Raw genomic sequence first — 20,519 nt, 5'->3', positions numbered from 1 at the left:
GATAGACCCATAGTTCCTTCTAGGGATATGCATAGTCGATTTATGCATGTCCGTCCGTCCGTTCGCAACGTACAGGTCGCATTTGTTGTCCGATTTGGCTGAAAATTGGGCCAGATAATTTTTTTAGCCGTCGGAAGAACGCTATTGCTTTTGGTGAAACTCGGTTCAGATTTGGATATAGCTCCCATATATATTTTCGGCCGATTTGAGGTATTTGATGCGCCAAACACGCTATATCTGTCCAATTTTGATGAAATTTGGAATTTATGACGGAAATAGGTCTATAAATAAATGTACCAAATTATATCGAAATCGGTTCAGATTTGGATATAGCTCCCATATATATTTTCGGCCGATTTGACGTATTTGCTGCACCAAACACGCTATATACGTCCGATTTTGATGAAATTTGGAATGTGTGACTGAATTTTGTCTAGAAATAAGTGTACCAACTTATATCGAAATCGGTTTAGATTTGGATATAGCTCCTATGTATATTTTCGCCGGATTTGTCCAATTTTGATGAAATTTGGAATGTGTGACGGAATTTTCTCTAGTAATAAGTGTACCATATTACACTAGCGGTCATCTGAATAGGTTTGAATTTTTTTTCTTTTTATATGTTAAGGTATATTTTTTTGTGTTCGTATTGCAGATCCATACTATTTAGTTTTTGAGAGTCCTATACTATGCCAACATTCCCAAGAAAAAACTTGACGGTGTTGCCACATTTTCGGAAAATATCCCAATTATAATAAAAAATTTACAAAAAAGTCACCAATTTTTGCGATCATCAGAATAGGTTTGAATCAAATAAAATTGAAAAATTTTACTATCCAAGCAAATATTGCGCAGTTTTTTGATTTAGTTTAGTAAAATGGAACATTCTGATAGATCCTACAACAAATTTGACCCGCTTTATTTGGAACGTGGGTTCAATTCTCAACATTGAAAGTTACCAAGAACTTTAAGATAAAATCAAAAAATATTCAAACCGAAACGTTTTAAAAATTTGCTTTAAATGACTTTTTGATTTCGTTAGATCTCTTCTGAGCTTCGAAAATTGTCTGAAAATTGTAATTCAAATTTAACTTAAAGGGGCGTGATATCGCCGACTTTTATAGTGCTGTATATCCTCAGTAGTCCATTCTTTTGTACTTATTCGTGTTTGTTTTATGGCTTGTGAACAGATAAAAACTTTTTGACCTGACTATATAGGTATTACAGCACTATAACAGTCGGTGATATCATGCCCCTTTGACTTAAATTTGAATTACAATTTTCTACTTTATTGTCGTCGATGAAACATTCTTCCAGACCAATTTTCGAACATTTATGATACATGTGGTCAACTATGGTGGATTTGAGAGCATGATAACACATAAATTTGTACTGCAAGGATAGTTAAAAAATGAAACTTGAACTAAAATACCAACTATTTTCAATGACCTTTCTATTTTATCGATCCTAATAATATGGCTACACTTGGTATTTGCTTTCAGACAATTTTCGAAGCTCAGAAGAGATCTAACGAAATCAAAAAGTCATTTAAAGCAACTTTATAAAACGTTTTGGTTTGAATATTTCTTGATTTTATCTGAAAGTTCTTGGTAACTTTTCAATGTTGAGAATTGAACCCACGTTCCAAATAAAGCGGGTCAAATTTGTTGTAGGATTTATCAGAATGTTCCATTTTACTAAACTAAACCAAAAAACTGCGCAATATTTGCTTGGATAGTAAAATTTTTCAATTTTATTTGATTCAAACCTATTCTGATGATCGCAAAAATTGGTCACTTTTTTGTACATTTTTTTTATAATTGGGATATTTTCCGAAAATATGGCAACACCGTCAAGTTTTTTCTTGGGAATGTTGGCATAGTATAGGACTCTCAAAAACTAAATAGTATGGATCTGCAATACGAACACATCAGAAGATAACTTAACATATAAAAGGAAAAAAATTCAAACCTATTCAGATGACCGCTAGTGTATATAGAAATCAGTTCAAATTGATATATATCTCCTATATTTTACATATTCACAGTGGTGTAGGGTATCATATAGTCGGCCCCGCCCGACTATGATCCTTTCCTTAATGGTTTTGATTTATAGATTTGTTTGCATGCAAAAATTTTGAATTTCTATTCATTGTTAGTTGTTTCGAAGCATATGTGATGTACAAGTGCACAAGTTTTGGACGATAGATCTTCAATAAACTCGCAATTTTCCCAACTATCAAATATACCAAATTGCATGGTATATATATTTATTTAAATTAGGTGTATTCCAAAAACGAACCTGATATTCAAAGACAATTTGAAGATGTAGCAGGAGGGGCTAATCATTGTGAATTTTCGAATATTTTTTAAAAATGTTTTCCACAAACATCCCAGTAAAGACAAGGGAGGCTCCTCTTATCAATGGATTGATATAAAGTTACTGATATGTGACCTAGTTTTATCGCCGAGTCCGAACGGCGTGTTCTAAGTTGCCAAGACGTTTTTCATGACTGAAATATTCAGGAAATATCGCCAACAATACTAAGGGATATTTTGCCACCGTTGACGATTTAATGGGAATCGAACCCGGACATTCAGCGTGCAAGCCGGTTGCATATAGCTAATTCCTACAGGTTGTGGTGTAGGGTATCACATGGTCGGCCCTGTACGACTATAGCCTTTGCTTACTTGTTTTGCTCAAAAACTTCTTTAAAATGTTCTTTATACATGTCCATAGAGTCATGCAAAAGATGTGATCAATATGCAAAATAGACTGCATCCTCGCTGCACCATGTCCTTGGAAAAAATGCATGACTTCTTTCGCGTAAAGAGATATAGTCCGGAAACACTTGCACTCAAGAATCAACTGCTTTTTTGTGTACAAACATTTTGTTTGATAAGTATAGAAGATAGATAAGCTGTCGTTGAGTACTTACAAATTACCACTGATGTAAACAACGAAATTGCCTGAGATATAAGAAAAGAAAAACATATATTGTGTAGCATCATAATAGAATATAATTTTTATTAACTATTCTTTCTTCTTCACCTTTATTATAATCATGATTTTTCATTTCAATATTATTATTTTTATTTATAGGCAAAAAAGGGGAAATCGTGTTTAACTAAAATAATAATATTGTATTAATTTATAATATAAAGTGTGATTATAATAAAAAATATTGTTTTTCTTCATTTAAATGTAGAAATAAAAAAAAAAACAAATAATATTTGTGTAACTTCCCAAACATATTCAATAGACATTTTTTTAGCGAAAAAAGCAACGCATATAAATAAAGAAAAATTGTATAGCCTACAAATTTGGAGATGGGGTACTTTGTTTGTTGTTGAGTAGGTAAATATTCAACATAAATGTCATAGTTAATTTAAAATACATAGTAAAAGCAATAGTTATAATGGCGCTAATTGGCGAAACCAGCTTATAGATAAAACAGAGAATACTCATCAAATGCATTATTGGTATGATTTTAGTTTCGTTTTGTTTTAGCGTAGAGTAATTTTAAACAACAATAAAACGAAAAGTTATACATAACATAAAGGAGAGCAATGATATTGGCAAACAATTATGTTCCTTATTTTGTTGTTGTAAGAAGCTACAATTGTTATTTTGCATGTATTATGGTGTCACTTGTAGTTGTAGTAGGTGAAATACTATTATGTTCTTTCTATATACTGTGGTATTTTAGAGATGTAATAAAGATGATTCATTCATTCGTTCGTTTCTTTTTTTTCGTGTGACAATACAATTGATTGTATTTATGTATGTATATATGGGGGCTTAATAGTGTAATTAGCTATGGGAGAGAGTAGGAATTAGGTTGTTGTCTTCGTCGTCATTTTATTAAGATTTTACATAGCATGTATGTATGTATGTACGTGTTGTATTGTATATTCATAAAAATGAACAAACATTTGTTATTTGATTTTTTTAGGTTTTCTTTTTGACGTAGAAAAGTTATTTGATCTTGTAAAAAAGTTGTTGTGGTTTTTTTTTAATATATTTGTTTATGTTTTTTCTCCTGATTAAACACAACACCCAGTGTTTGTCTCGTCATTGATACGCTAGACACTATTTTGGTTGGTGTTTCCTTTCATAGCGCACGGTTTTGGGTTTTTAATAACTGTTTTGTTTTTGGAGGCAGACTTGATTACTTGTATGTTTGTGTGAATGTTAACAATACTCTATTACCATTAATAATAAATGTATCTAAATTATTTTGTGTTTTTTTTTTTTGTGGGCATGTTATGGTTTTTATTATTATATGGAATTCTTAAAAGGCTGCAGATTTGTGTGTTTTCATTTATGTTGTTGTAAATTTCACTTAATATTCATTTTTTTGTATAAAAATCTATATGTTTTGACAGTTGATGTGTACCTTCTTTCCTTTCATTTAAACACATGGTTCTACATAATTGCCAGGGAATAAACCGGTAACGCCGTCCATAACACCTTCCCACCAGCCATCGTCGTTCTTTTTCAGAACATATAATACTGAACTCTCTTGGAAGCTAAGTTCATCATCTTTATCGGCATAATAGTCATAAATTGCAACGACTGAAAAGAAAAAGCAAGACAAATGGAAATAAAGTTAATTAATTAATGACATTCCTTGACCATCTGATAGATTGAATTTATTGTAAATATGTATTTGGATATCCCACCATACAATTGCTATCGAACACAATATCGTTTTCGAATGTTTCTCGTTAGTTTTGCGACACACGATAATGAATTGAAAACGATTCATTCGTCGCTCAATTTATGCCAGGAAAATCTCCGATTTCGAATATCGGTAATAATATTATTAGCGAATGAATTGACGATAGTTTTTACGATATAAGCGAAAAACATTTTTGGTGGAGTTTCTTGATGTTTCTGTTGAACGTAGAAGCATAGGTTTGATGCTGGGTTGGCAGCCGCTGGCCTAAACACTATGGTTTCGGGTCAATCCGGTACGACAGAACCCGCTGCCGTGGGATTGTATGTTTCTGTTAGGTACCTTTTTATACCCTCAGCCTTTAGGCTAAAGAGGGTATTTACACTTTGATACGACCAAAAATGTGTCTCATCGAAATAATGGTTTTAGACCCCAAGTATGTTTGTACGATGTCCGTTTCAGACAATTTTGAGTAGATCTAGCAATGTCCGTCCGTCTATCTGTCTGTCTGTCATAACTCTCGAACGGATCAATCGATTCGGTTCAAATTTTGGATATCGAATTATTTTGTCCAGATTCGATTTAAGTTCGAAGATGGTCCATATAGGTACCTCCCCCACAAATGTTCAAAAATTGTCGCAAAACTTGTGCGCACAATAACTCTTGTAGGGAATAACTGATTTGGTCCATACTTTGCACATCGTGTAATTTCTACCAAACTTAGACGAGGTTTCAATATGGACTCAATCGGTCCACTCCTTCGGGTACCTCCCACACAAAATTTCGGAAAAGTTCAGTTTAGGGCCTAGTCTCGAATCGCTTTGATTTTTGTTTACGCAAGTTGTATTCGCTGTCCTCTATACGACGCTGTAAGTTTCATTAGGGGCAAGTCCATACTTCCTGAGGAAATAGCCTGAAAATTACAAAAAGCCCTATGACACCGTGTGTAATGGTTGGAGCGCAAGATAACCCTCCAACGGATCTGCCGATTCGGTCCAAAATTTGACTTTCGTAATATTTTGTCCAAACTTAGTTCAAGTTCAAAGATGGATTATATCGGTCCACTCCTTCCGGTACCTCCCCCACAAAAGTTCGAAAATGTTCGGAAAATTTGTGGGTACGATAACTCTTGAAGGAAGTTACCGATTTGGTCATTACTTTGCACATTATGCAATTTCTACCAGATTTAGATGAGGTTCCAATATGGACTCAATCGGTAAACTCCTTCGAGTACCTCCCACACAAAATTTCGGAAAAGTTCAGTTTAGGACCTGCTCACGAATCTCCTTAGTTTTTGTTGTAACATCTTGTATTCACTGTCCCTTTAAGAAGGTACAAGTTTCCTCAGGGGCAAGTCCATACTTACTGAAAAATAGCCTGAAGCCTTCACCTAATTAACTGCGTGTTGCGTGTGCGTTCAAAAATACAAAAACAAAATACATGTATTTGTTGTTGTTTTCAATTTGAAATACATGTATTTTGTGGATATTATGACCGTGTTTATTTATTAATATAAAGTGGTTTTCACTGGGCTGATTTGGTCAGTTATGTGATGGAATAAATAAAACTAATTTATTTCATTATCTACTCAACGTTTCGTTGGCGACTTTCCAACTTCTTCAGGAGTTTTTATTACAAAATCCTATTGACAAAAATACAATGTTTGTTTTATACAGCTTTTTGATCATTGGTTTAATTTACTTACAATTAGTTTTTATAGCATTTCCAATAATTATTATTCTTATTATATAAAAAACGGGACTTCACAACACAGATTTTGTATAATTTAAAAAAAATAATTACTAATAATGTATAAAAAAAATATTGCAGCAAATCCTTAACCTAAATCACAGAACCGAATGAACTTAAATGATTGCAACAGAATATTGCAATTTAGTATTGTCTTTGTCCTCTTTGGTGTTGATGGACTTATATATTCTCTCTTGAATACGTAAACTTTCAAGAGTATATCTTTTATTTTCTCTTTGTTCTCTGTCCAGTATTTTGACATTTGAGAAATTAGCGTTGTGTCCAAATTCTTTAATATGTTGTGATAGTGCTGTGCTTTCTTTTCCTTTCCTCACATCTGCTTCAACAACATTGCAATGTTGTTTACGAAATAACTTGCAATGGAAAAGAAGGAGAGCCATGTAATAAAGTGTACGTGGGTACAACAAAAAGAACGCTAAACACAAGAATAAATGAACATGAACATGAACATGAATTTAAAGGCTTTAAATTTGAAAAACAAACCCTATGACACCATGTTTATAGGTGGAAGCGCAAGATAATTCTCGAACAGAAATGCCGATTCCGGCCTAAATTTGGCCTTCGTAATATTGTTTCCAAACTTAGTTTAAGTTCGTAGATAAGCCATATCGGTTCACTCCTTCAGGTACCTACCCCACAAAAGTTCAAAAATATTCGGAAAAATTGTGCGCACGATAACTCTTGATAGGAGCGACCGATTTGGTCCATACTTTACACATTCTCATAATATCTACCAGATATAGATCAGGTTCGAATATGGACTATATTTGTCCACTCCATCCCGTACCTCCCACACAAAATTTTGGATAAGTTCACTTTAAGACCTGCTATTGAATCACTTTGATTTTTGTTGAAGCAACTTACATTCGCTGCCTCAATTACGATGGTAAAAGTTATTTCAGGGGCAAGTCCATACTTCTTGAGAAAACAGCCCGAAGGGTGTAAAAACCCCCTATGGCACCCCCATGGTCTATGTCAGTCCATTCCTTTAAGTACCTTTTCCGCAAAAATTTTGAACTTTAATCCTAATCAACATTTTTGTCGGTTCATACGACCAAAATTTTGAAACCCCCTAACTACATAAATTTTTTGTGAAAAAAGTGTTTCAATTTGCCCATGCTGAGGGTATATCTCTGTCGGCAAAGCCGACTGATACTTTTTTACTTGTTCTTTATTTCTTTGTTATTTTGCGATACTGTTGATAAACATTGCTGTGTTGTATTTGGATCACCTTGTTAAATTCGCCTTGCATACAACATAAAATTATTTTTTGAAACAAAAAAATTTCCAAAGAAATTTGTCTCGAAATAATTTTTCTTGTGAAGAAAAAACATTCACCAAATGTTCGAAAATGATATCGTTTTCGAAACACCAACATCATCATCTCTAAAATACACAAAATTTCAATAGTCAGGATGATAACAATGGACCTCAAGGTCTCCGAGTGGAGTGGCTGCCATCACGGCAGTTGCGCATCCTAAACCTAACCTAACCTGGGGTTTGTTTTGTCAGATCGAGTTTAGATTTTATTGGACTCATCTCATGGCTAAATATTGAGTTTTTTATTTCAATTTGTGCAAAATTTGCAACTGTCATTCAATTGCCGTGGAAACCTGCGTAAAATAAGTTTTTTTTTGCGTCTGAAACTAAAAAACGGCGTCCCTTTCGGTCAATTTGATCCTAAAATTTCAAAAATTTGCAAAAAAAAAATGGAAGAGGTTTGAATTGTTTTCGCAGACACTTTCGTCGGAGTTGTATGATTGCCAAGGAAAAACTTCTCATTGAACTTTTTTCTTTGCTTACCTTTATACTTCGAGCTGACGATTGATGTTTGGGTATAAAAAGTTTCTTGTTGAAGAAGTTATTGAAAAATAACTTCGGTGGAGAATATCCACAAACAAGAAACAAGGGAACTGATGAGATCCAGTGACGTGGATCGAAACTATAGTATTCCCTGCCTTACCCCTTGGCGAACAATGCCAAATCTTTTCCACTAATAAAATAGTTATTTTAAAATATTAAAACAACAACAATGGGATTAAGCCAGACTATTTTGAAAAAAACAAAATTGCAAACGCTATCCCAATAAAAAAACGCCACAATGCTTAAAAAAATGTTTTTGAAAATATCGCGTATTAAAAGGCGTTTTGAATGTGTCATTCTACTTAAGGGGTTATTGCCACATATTGAGCACGAAAAATGTCATTCATTATACCCTCAGCATTTATGCGAACGAGGGTATATCGTCACCATAAATGCCCGAAGACGTAACCCACAAAACCAAAACTTTACAGGAGAACAAATAAACGTTATAAAATTAAAAACTGTTTTAAGGAATATTAATCTTATGAAGACGAGTATATGGGATATTATCGATCATATACATACGAAGGGGAATAAGTAGTGAAACCAAAACCGCTGAATTGCTTAGTTTTGAGATCCTCCATTACAACAAAATCTGCAATATCATCCCATTTTCCGAAATGCCATTTCTTGAATAGGATCGTTGTTTTTGAACTAAGAAGCTTGAAATTTTGCCAGAGCATGTTTTTTTTTGGCTTTATGTATCAGATTACGTCAAAAAACGAATTTCGATTTTCATGTCGGTTACGTCTTCCGGCATTTATGGTGACGATATACACTTTCATACGGGCAAAATGTGCCTCATCGAAATAATGGTTTTAGACCCCAAGCATGTTTGGACGAAATGTGTTTCTGACAATTTGGAGTTGATTTAGCCATGTCCGTCCGTCTGGCTGGCTGGAGCGCACGATAATTCTCAAACGGATCAACCGATACGATCGAAAATTTGGCTTTCTTAATATTTTGTCCAAACTTAGTTTGAGTTCGAAGATGGTTTATATCGGTCCACTCCTTCCTATACCTCCCCCACAAAAGTTCGGAAATGTTCGGAAGATTTGTGCGCACGATAACCCTTAAAGGAAGTAACCGATTTGGCCCATACTTTGCACATCGTGAAATGTGTACCAGACTTAGATAAGGTTTCAATATGGACTCAATCGGTCCACTCCTTCGGGTACCTCCCACACAAAATTTCGGAAAAGTTCAGTTTAGGGTCATCTCTCGAATCGCTTTGACTTTTGTTTTAGCAACTTGTATTTACTGCCTCAATTACGATGGTAAATGTTTTTTCAGGGGCAAGTCCATACTTCTTGAGCAAACAGCCCGAAGGGTGTAAAAACCCCCTATGGTACCATATGTAGTGGCTGGAGATCCATTATTTTTAGTATCTCCTCCGCAAAACTTTTGATCTTTAATCCAAATCGACATTTTTGTCGGTTCTAACGCCCAAATCCGACTGATACTTTTTTACTTGTTAATGTGTCATTCTACTTAAGGGGTTATTGCCACATATTGAGCACGAAAAATGTCATTATACCCTCAGCATTTATGCGAACAAGGGTATATACACTTTCATACGGGCAAAATGTGCCTCATCGAAATAATGGTTTTAGACCCCAAGTATGTTTGGACGAAATGTGTTTCAGACAATTTTGTGTTGATTTAGCCTTGTCCGTCCGTCTGTCTGTTTGTCTGGCTGGCTAGAGCGCACGATAACTCTCAAACGGATCAACCGATACGATCGAAAATTTGGCTTTCTTAATATTTTGTCCAAACTTAGTTTCGTTCAAAGATGGGTTATATCGGTCCACTCCTTCCCGTACCTCCCCCATAAAAGTTCGGAAATGTTCGGAAGATTTGTGCGCACGATAATCCTTAAAGGAAGTAACCGATTTGGCCCATACTTTGCACATCGTGAAATTTCTACCAGGCTTTGATGAGGTTCCAATATGGACTCAATCGGTCCACTCCTTCGGGTACCTCCCACACAAAATTTCGGAAAAGTTTAGCTTAGGACCTGCTCTCGAATCGCTTCAATTTTTGTTGTAGCAACTGCCCCCATACGACGGTATAAGTTTAGGGGCAAGTCCATACTTCCTGAGAAAATAGCCTGAAAGTTACAAAAATCCCCTATGACACCTGTGTAGTGGTTGGAGCGCAAGATAACTCTCGAACGGATCTGCCGATTCGGTCCAAAATGCGGCCTTCGTAATATTTTGTGCAAACTTAGTTTATGTTCGAAGATAAGCTATATCGGTCCACTCCTTCAGGTACCTACCCCACAAAAGTTCAAAAATGTTCGGAAAAATTGTGCGCACGATAACTCTTGAAGGGTGTGACCGATTTGGTCAATACATTACACATCCTAACATATCTAACAGATATAGATCAGGTTCGAATATGGACTATATTTGTCCACTCCTTCATGTACCTCCCACACAAAATTTCGGATAAGTTCACATTAAGACCCGCTCTCGAATCACTTTGATTTTTGTTGAAGCAACTTGCAATCACTGTCTCAATTACGACGGTAAAAGTTTTTTCAGAGGCAAGTCCATACTTCTTGAGAAAACAGTCCGAAAGTTGTAAAAAAAACCCCTATGGCACCATATGTAGTGGCTGGAGAGCTCGAACCGAATGCTGCGTTCGTCCGCACTTTGGATATTGTAATATTTTTTCGAATATTATATGAAATTCGAAGGTGGTGCTTATAGGCCCACTCCTTCCGGTACCTCCCCCACAAAAGTTCGAAAATATTCGCTAAAATGGTACGCGCAATTTCTCATAGACGAAGCAACCGATTTGGTCCAAACTTTGGATCTCTAAATATTGTCGAAACTTAGTTTATGTTCAAATTTGGGCCCTAAAAGCTCTATCGATCGATACCCCGCAAGTTTTAGAGCTTTAATCCTGTCCATACTTTTGTCGGTTCATACGCCCAAAATTTTGGGGGGGGGGGGGGAAAGGTATTTCTATCCACACAGGCTGAGGGTATATCTCTGTCGGCAAAGCCGACCGATACTTTTTGACTTGTTTTCCATGAATTTTTTACAAGAAATCTACCAAATTGTCTTCAGAAGATTTTGTTTTCATTTGCTAGATCACACCTTGAGATACTTTTGGATTTTTTTTTTTTTTTTGAGAAATTTTGCACAGTGTTCTGACAAATGACAGCCTACGAAACACTGTTTTTACTAAAGCAGTTTGTGGTGCCCACTTTGGCTCGAAAACGAATAAACCGATCAGCATATGTTTTTGTGCGATCTTTAAGAGCATAATAATCTTTAAGAGCATAATAATCTTGTACTTCAGCGAAAAGGAATTTAAAAATAACCATTTTTAAAAAAATTAAAATGTCGATTTTAACTAAAAAAAAATTTAATGTTTTTTTTCGGCATAAATCCGTCAAATTTTGTTAAAAGTCTCTAGTTTAACTACAAGCTGTTTATATATACAGTAATCCCACAAAAATATATGAAGGTCGGATCATCCGTTTTCGAGCTACAGTGGGCACCGCATTCCAAAATGCCATTTTGAGAGAACCGCGTATCAAACTTCGATGTTACATACAAAACACAATGAATTTTCTCTTTCTAACGCTCACATCTCAGCTAATTTTTGTCCGATCGGCTCGACATTTTTGCAACATATTCTATTCTACCTGTACTTTAAAATGAGCCGGTAAAAAGAAACTATCGCGAATCTAGAGAAATAATAGACGTTTCCTAAAAATTGAGTGAAAGCGGATGCGCATAAAATGTAATATTGAGTAGATTGCAATGCTTTTGTGTGGCTTAAAATAAACATTTGAATTTGGAACTGACTGTTTTGTATGGCTATAGAAGAACATCGTTTTCCATAAGCTAAGCATAAAGTACCACATTTTTTGTTTGTCTTCAGTAGAAACATCTCGAAGTGCCGTCTCCTCCATAGCTACGTCGGTGGTTGGTATTGTCCTGTTCCCAACCTTTATATCGACTGTATTCATTCCTCCATGTCGTGAAAAAGCTGAATTTGTAATTGAATTGCAGATGTGATTACCCAAACTCATCCATATTTTTCTGACACCGTTCATTCTCAACAGCTAAGTTTATGTTTGACGGATAGAGATTCAACAAACCGTAAAGATCCATATTTGTCCGGGGTTTATTCGAAATCACCAACAATAAAAAGAATTTGGTGCATACATTCCTGGATATGCTGCTCCCTAAACCCCATATGTACACTGTGCTAGCAACAGTTGGGCAGTTATTGTAGTAGCAGCGTATCGTTGATGCTGGGTTGGCATCCGCTGGACGAAACGCTTTTGAATTTGGGTCAATCCGGTACAAAGAACCTGCTACCGTGGAACTGGGAAATAACGTATACTACTTTGCTTTCGGAATCATTGTGCACAACGGAACACAACTATGAGCCGTTTAACATCCGTACACAAAGAGGTCGTCAGCCTCATGCTAAGGATTTGAATCCCAGGAAAGACAACATCGCATTTCTAACAGTTCTTAAGCACATCAACAAAATGATATCTTTGTGTTCTTAACGTGTTAACAACTTTAAAAACTTATCCGCATGTGGTATGGCCTATGTCCGACTCGTCATTCTGATTTGTATGAGGAAAGCCTACCCCTTGTTCATCTGGGGATGTTACGTTTTTTTATTTAAAGGAGGAATTTTTTTAAAATAAAAATAAATAATTTATGCAAATATGAAGTCAGAATACTTAGTTCGTGTGAAAAATATTCCAAATGACCACCAATAATGATGAACATATTCCGGTTCTATGCACCGGATTGACTCGGAGGAATCTTCGACAACTATGTGTTTGTGTTCGTGAATGAACATATTCCTAAAATGTGAAAACAATCAAAAAACATTATATATTACTCACCTTTTTCAATGTAATTCTTTGGCACCCATCCCGGTAGATTTTGATCATCTGGCACTATTGGAGCCAATTGTCCCTGGCCCGCCGATGTACGTGGTCGGCCAAAGTCTTGATGTTCCTCCTCTGGCGGTGGAGGTGGTGGCAACGGTGGTGATTGTGAACCGGGTCTAGCAAAGTTCAAGCTGAAATGGTTCCTAAAACAGTTAGAATGGCGTTGTTAAACTACAGTATTGACTACAACATCGGTTAGATTTGTTTTTCTAAGAGTTAGTATATGGTAAAATTGTGTTGTTGTTAAAATAAAACTGTAAATATAAATTTTAAAGGTTTTTAGTTTAAAAGAAAATAATATACAAATGGGTTATATTATGTATACAAATAACATCCATGCTCATCCAACGATCAGTTATATTTCATGCCAAATAATAAAAATATCACGGTAAAGATTTTCATTATCTTAAAACTAAAAAAATAACAAAATTTTGAGTTAAATTGGTTGAACTAAAAAAAAAATAAGTTCCATAAAAAGGTTTTATCCACAGGACAAACTATAAAAATTACTGAAAACTGAGGAGAACCCCTTTAAGGAATGTTCTTGAGCGTATGTTTTATTGAAAAAGAAAATATTGGCAAGAACTCTAATCAAAATTATATTGGAAATTTTAAAACATGGTTATTAAACTACACCATTTTCACATGGAATTAGAAGAATTGCATTTGTAATTTGATTATTTCGTTTGAAATTCAAAACATTCCACCTGTAATTTGAGAACTCTAATTGAATGTCGAATTATTTCATTTATAATTTGAGAATGCCAATTGCATTTCGTTTTTTTATTTGCAAATCGAATTATTTCATTTGTAATTTCAATTGAAAATATTCAAATTTCAAATGAAAAAATTCTCAAATTACAACAACGAATTACATGTAAAAATGGTTTCATAGCATTGAAAAAAATTAGAATTAGTCAAAATCATTATATAACAAATTACCTGTTGTTGCCGTTTCTGTATTAGATGGCAGCATTAGATAAAAGGGTAAACAGTTAAGAATTTAGCAAGACATGAAACACAAAATCAAATTTTATAAATTCAGTAGACTCACCTATTATGATTGCGACCCAAGGTATGCATACCAATGTGACTTTGTTCAGTTATTTCATGCTGTGAAACCGTAAGGGGAGAAGGTGGTGCTGTAAATAAATAAATTTAATTAATAACCGCTCACAGAAATAACTACTTGTTGCTACACTTACGTGGCATACTATTACGATCATCATATGTTGTTGGTGGTGGTGGTGGCAATGATTGCATCATACCAGCTGATGGTAAATTAACATGAGTAGCAATTTGTTGACTGGGTGGCATTGGTAAAGCACTGTAACCGGCAGCACGTTCATTATTGGTAACCGAACCACCACCACCAATACCGGTGCTACTAACACCCGTTGCTGTAGTACTCGATGATGCTGTGGACAAACGTTTGGGATGACCTATGGGATAGTTGGGAGCATAGTGCGATGGCACTTGCGGTGGATTGACAACAGGTGGCGTACGATATTCCCTTGAACTTTTTCCCAATGTACCAGTATTGCTAACGGAAGATTTACCCAATGTACCGGTATTGCCACGTGACATTTGTGGTGGAGTTGGTGGTTTTGTTGTCGGTGGTGGGCCAACAGATGGCTGAGCCAATGACTGTACAGAGCCGTGTGAAGATCCACGGTGTTTCTGATTACGATTTGTCTGATTGGTATTTACACTATGACCAATGTCATCCAATATCGAATAGTCAATACCTTTGCGCACATATTTAATTGGTTTTTCAGGGTTAATAGGTGCAACGATCTTAAATTGACGGGTACTAACTTTATTAGCTGTAAGAACACCGATTTCTCTGTAAAAAAGAAATAGGAAGAAGCATTATAATTGGTATAAAATCAATGACAATTTTTAAAGATATCAAAGATATTACTAAGTATCAATTTATTCTAATAGGCCTGAATTCAAGCACATTGCAGTAGTTTCAATGTGGGTATTACACTTGGTTAATATAAAATTCTAATAATGAAAAGTAGTAACACCTCGACCTTAGCGCAATTTTAGTTACATGTTTATAACATGTATTTAACGAGAAACATGTCACAGACCCTACTACTTTACTCATTTCCATATGCATTTACCTTCTGGCAACCTTTTCCTTGTGTATCTGCACCGTTTGTGCGATATGATTCATTTGTGATTCCATTTCACTTAATTGTTGTGCTTGCAATTCCAACAATTGCATATAGCTATAGGCCAAGGTATTTATCTGATAGGCAACACTGGCCAATGATTGAGTTGTATAATTTTTGGTAGCCTCCAATGCAGCCTTTTTATTGTCAGCTCTATAGTATGTATCCTCGCAATAGTCAGCCACCCTTTCCAGGTTGGTATAACTATCGCGTAGACTTTGGCGTCCATCGGGAATTTCCGTGCGTATCAGTGATGCTAATTCGTCCATTATGTTCTCACCCATGACCATTACACCCTTGGCTGGATAGAGACTCACACGTTGAGGCGGTGCTAATTGGGGAAAGAGGAAACAAAAAAGATAAATACTACTATTTGCATGTCGTTATGATGGGTGTAGTAATAATCTATTGGTTTTATTTTTATTTATATCTCACAAAGTGATGACAAAAACAAAACAACAACAACAGATATAAACAATCCAAAATCAATTCATTTGGAGCAGATCTGATCTGGGCGGTGACTAAGAGCGTTACAGAGAAAGAAAAAAAAAACATACACACACTGTCACAATCAAAAAATATAGGCCACACGCAGAATTTTCATTTGACTTTTTTAATTATTTGTATTGTTTTGTTTTCATGTATTTTTGTTTCATTTCGCGCACTCACTTGTTTAGATTATATTTTTATATTATTTTTCCTATAAATTTAAAGCAATTTGTTATTATTTGTGCTAAATTTTAGGAAACTATTTTCACATCTTCAACAATGAACTAGAATTTAATGACTTTTGACGTTTTGACATTTTCTCCCCTTCTGACATACCACTGATAGGCACAATTAGGGCGTTTGGCGAACTCTGCATAAAACGCAGGGTTGTATTTGATACCAGCTGGACGATGTGTTGCCATATGTTAAATTTGACACAAATACTTGAACATGTTTGCATTAACGCTGAAAAAACATAAAACGTTTGTGTAAAGTTTTAGCTCTGTTCCTTTACGTGCAAGAATCTTCAAGTTTTACCACTTTTTACTCGAAAAGCGTTCCTTTACTTCATATACCATACAATTCATATGGGAGCAGTTTACAACTTTTGCTACTTTTGCCGGTTTTAGCACTTTCAAAAGTAAAGGATCAGACCATTTGTGTCATTACTTGTAAAAGAATAAAGAAAAATGAAACTTGGCAGCATTTTTTCTTTTATTCATCTACCAGAAATTACACAAAACTTTACTCAAACGTTGGATGTGTTTTCAGTTTAAAGGTAAGACTATGTTTACATTTACGAAATCCACTCGATTTCATCTGTCAATTCCTTTGTGTATACGTCAAATGAAAACTCATCTGAAATCGATTGGATTTCATTTGACGTTTGAACAACGGAATTGACAGTTGAAATCGAGTGGATTTCGCAAATGTAAACATAGTATAACACAATCAGCATTTGCTGGCTTTGCTCCAGTAGAAGAATAAATGAAAAAGCAACCTATTTCAAGTTTGTCTTGGCCGTTCTTTATTCTTTTGTCCGAAATAAAGCAAGAAAGAAACATCCATTGTGTTTCTACTTTTGGCCCAAACCTATAGCTCTGCGTGTTGCGTGTGCGTTCAAAAATACAAAAACAAAATACATACATGTATTTCAAATTAAAATACATGTATTTTGTTTTTGTATTTATACGGTCCGTTTAGTGACACGTTGGGACACGCGTTGTCCCAAAACAGTTAAATTATGTTTAACTTTAAAGCCATCGGCACATACGGTCCGTTTAGTGACACTTTGGGTCACGCGTTGTCCCAAAACAGTTAAATTATGTTTAACTTTAATGCGCCAGCCATGTTGTTGTTTTTCAAAAAACTTGGCTTCACTTACACTTTTTTCATGTGGTTGTTGTACCGCAACGCTCAGCGCATCGTATGTGCCGAGCGCTTAATGCGTCAGCCATAGCTCTGTTCCAGAACAAAAAAGTTTTTACAATTTTTACCACTTTTACACATTTTGCGTTCCCGTACACAAAATTTATATGAAAATCGTTTACGACTTTTACCACTTTGTAAAGTACGGGAACAGGCCACATGTTGTTGTTTTTCAAAAAACTTGGCATCACTTACACATTTTTCATGTGGTTGTTGTAGCGCGACGCTCAACGCACCGTATGCCGAGCGCTTTAAGGTGTGAACAGAATGAAATACGACGCTCAGTTTCATGTAAAAGATTAAAGGCCAAGTACTACCTAATTCATTTGAATTAGGTAGTACTTGGCCATATTGTTATGTACCGCCTATTGCGGCGCTGTGGTGGGGACACATTCAGGGCGTTCTCAACCCTGGGGTCGAACAATAATGAAAAGGGGGAAAAATACACAAACAAAATAAAACGACACAAACACAACATACTACCATGACCAGGGAACTTGCTGTCTTCGTTCCCACACTTGCCCACCCTACCTTGACTCTTTCGTCCTAATAGAAACATATGCCTTAATACATTTTGATAATAATCCCATATTTTAAAACCCGAATGTTCGTTTTGAAAAAGAAACAAAAATGAAACGCATTGTGTAATTTGTGTTGAAATCACAATGAGATTACAATTCACTTTTTTTATTTTATGACACATCTTATATACAAAAATAGACAGCTTTATGAAAAACTATAAATTCACACATTGATAACGTTATCTTATAAACTAGTATTCAAATCTAAATTTGTTTCAATTTGGCTTACGTTTGGAACATTTGCGGCTGCTTATCATTATTAATATTATTTGAGAAAGAGTTAAAGTTCAGTATGTCTGAATATGGTTTTTTCAATATTTTCTTGAATCTTTTCAACCTTGCGAGTTTGCTTCTTCAGAGTTTCTTCCATATCTTCAAAACGATTTGATTTATCTTTGTGTTTTTCATTCTACAATCAATAAGTTTATATTAGTTAAAAAAATGAAAACCTAAAAAGTTTTGCGTTGCTCACCTTATATTTCTCTTTTTGTAAAGCATGTTCAGCATGTAGATGACGTAGCTTTAGAAGTCGTGACTCAAAATGATGTAACTCCGTTTTAATTGATGCTAATTCTTTTTCTGTAAAATTGCTGCTTTGTGCTATACGCCACAGTCCTTGTACTTTGGGTTCAATGAAATCTTGACTGTGTGGACCAGACGATACAAGACGCTCTAAGCGTTCATAATGATCTTTAATGCCACGATGATGGTCTCTTACTTCATTAATACTGCTTTCGTATTTGCTGCGCATCATTTCAGGTGTTTGTATTTCATTGTCATTGGGATCATTTGAAATGGAATTGAAAATATCCAATTCATCTTCATTGACGGCATCTAGAAAAGAATTAATTGTAAATAAATTATATACACATTTTATTGTTTAGATCGCAAACCAAAATAAGTATCGAAAGATGTTTAAGTCCATACAGGTATTGCCGGCTTTGAAAGGGCTAAATACGGGCCTTTATGAAAGGGCTATCTACGGACCTTTACCTTTTGTAAAAATGTTTCTGACATACATATGTTTTAGAAATCGTTCATCGTAACAAATCAAAAGCATACGCCTTAAAACACTGCTATTCCACGATGCTAATATTTGAATAAACCTCATCTTGCTAGCAAAGCACTTCTTCTCATTCAATAATTCTATGTTTACTTTGTAATTTTTCCCATTAACAACTACTGCAGTGCATCGCTATATGAATGAAATCGCCCACAACTAATAATCTCTGCAATCTACCCGTATGTTTAATTATGAATGTATGTATGTAATTAACATCCATTACTTACTTTCATGCTTATTCACATCCACATTACTTCCCAAATTTTCCAATAGACTATAGTAGACATCAACTTTATCTTGATGATGTTCAAATTCTTGTTTCAATGAATTCAGCTCTTCGGCTGTAAAACCTGAAACTTCAGCCTTTTCCCAAAGCTTATTCAATTTCTTATCTTTGAATAGAGATTTGTTAATGTGGCGTTCTTCTGGGTCATGGAATTTCCTATATGGCTTAGTTTTTTCCTTATCTTCAGTTTCATCGAAATGTTCCAATAAATCATAAGAAGACATAATGCCTATCAATTTACGACGCAATTCATCAGCTTTGAGACCATCTTTATCTTTATGCTGTGAATTTAATTGCTTCCAGGCAATTTCTTCTTTGTCTTGAATTTTCAGTTCCATATAAAGAGATTTCAACTTGGGTTCGGTCAACCTCTACAAAAAAGGGAAATAAGAGGTTTATAAAGGGAAACTTATGTGAATGTTTCTTTAACTCACATTTTGTGCTTTGGACCACACTAAGTTCAACTTAGCCATGCGAAAAGGTCTTTGCAATGTCCTAAAGTCCGGATCATAAGTCTCAGCTTTCACATTTTCAAAATGCTCATTTGCTTCACGAGAATATTTCTTCGCTTTTTTGTCGGCAAATGACGTAGAACAGAAAAGCAATAAAATGCTTATTGTTAAGAACAAATAAATTCTGTGTTTCAACATGTTCGGTACTTAAAACCGGTGCAGGCAAATCTATCAAATCTATTCTTTTAATCTTCTATTCTTTAGAAGAATGGAGTTGTTAATTCAATTGAACGATTCATTGAAAAGAGCTTATGAACTAGTTCAGTCCATATATACGTTAGCACATTATTGTCGTGTTCCTTTACGTGGCTGAGGTTAGACCGTGTTTAGACATTCAAACTGGAAAGAAAATTTTTCTTCTCAATTTCTTTTAAAATTTCCTTGTTGTTTAGACACGGAAATCATGTTTGTGTAAATTTTATAAATTTTCTTATTCTTCTTCACACTTATTTTCTCATTGCGCCGTTCAAAAACAAAGCCAAGGCAAAATTGCAATGAAAAGTAAAAAATGGACGTGAGGGATAAACAATTAATTATTAAAGGAACCCTTGAATTGCATTTTAATTTTGATATTTCCACTTATTTCGATTTGTTTTTGCTTAAAAAAATAGTTTTTCCTCCAAAAGTTTTTTTTTCAATTGTCTTCGCTGTTGTTTGTTTCTTGACAGAGAAAATAAAATGAAAGAAAATGCAAAAACAAATCTGCAACCAACTTCAGGTTGTATAC

The 20,519-nt window shown here is 34.9% G+C and overlaps 2 protein-coding genes across 6 annotated transcripts; both read right to left on the bottom strand.

Annotated features, from left to right (window-relative positions):
- Positions 1-2,997: 2,997 nt before the first annotated feature.
- Positions 2,998-16,271, bottom strand: Abi (tyrosine kinase Abl). 5 transcript variants are annotated; one of them, XM_073960568.1, is made up of 7 exons: positions 16,103-16,251; positions 15,383-15,764; positions 14,456-15,096; positions 14,305-14,392; positions 14,193-14,207; positions 13,203-13,393; positions 2,998-4,578 (listed from the first exon to the last, which is right to left on the bottom strand). In XM_073960568.1, exons 2-7 carry the CDS (start codon positions 15,721-15,723, stop codon positions 4,415-4,417), a joined length of 1,440 nt encoding a protein of 479 aa, XP_073816669.1. In that variant the 5' UTR covers positions 15,724-15,764; positions 16,103-16,251; the 3' UTR covers positions 2,998-4,414. The 5 variants fall into 5 exon arrangements, with proteins under 5 accessions (XP_073816669.1, XP_073816672.1, XP_073816671.1 ...); XM_073960571.1 differs by lacking the exon at positions 14,193-14,207 and having other exon boundaries at positions 16,103-16,271; XM_073960570.1 differs by lacking the exon at positions 14,193-14,207 and having other exon boundaries at positions 13,203-13,381.
- Positions 16,272-17,998: 1,727 nt separating this feature from the next.
- Positions 17,999-20,114, bottom strand: LOC141389270 (alpha-2-macroglobulin receptor-associated protein). The gene is made up of 4 exons (XM_073960566.1): positions 19,715-20,114; positions 19,222-19,651; positions 18,404-18,765; positions 17,999-18,340 (listed from the first exon to the last, which is right to left on the bottom strand). Exons 1-4 carry the CDS (start codon positions 19,928-19,930, stop codon positions 18,212-18,214), a joined length of 1,137 nt encoding a protein of 378 aa, XP_073816667.1. The 5' UTR covers positions 19,931-20,114; the 3' UTR covers positions 17,999-18,211.
- Positions 20,115-20,519: the final 405 nt, after the last annotated feature.

The sequence above is a fragment of the Musca autumnalis genome, unplaced genomic scaffold, assembly GCF_047663935.1.
Source record: "Musca autumnalis isolate F117 unplaced genomic scaffold, ASM4766393v1 scaffold_1, whole genome shotgun sequence".
NCBI classification, from domain to species: domain Eukaryota; kingdom Metazoa; phylum Arthropoda; class Insecta; order Diptera; family Muscidae; genus Musca; species Musca autumnalis.
This window is presented reverse-complemented; position numbering and strand designations above follow the sequence as displayed.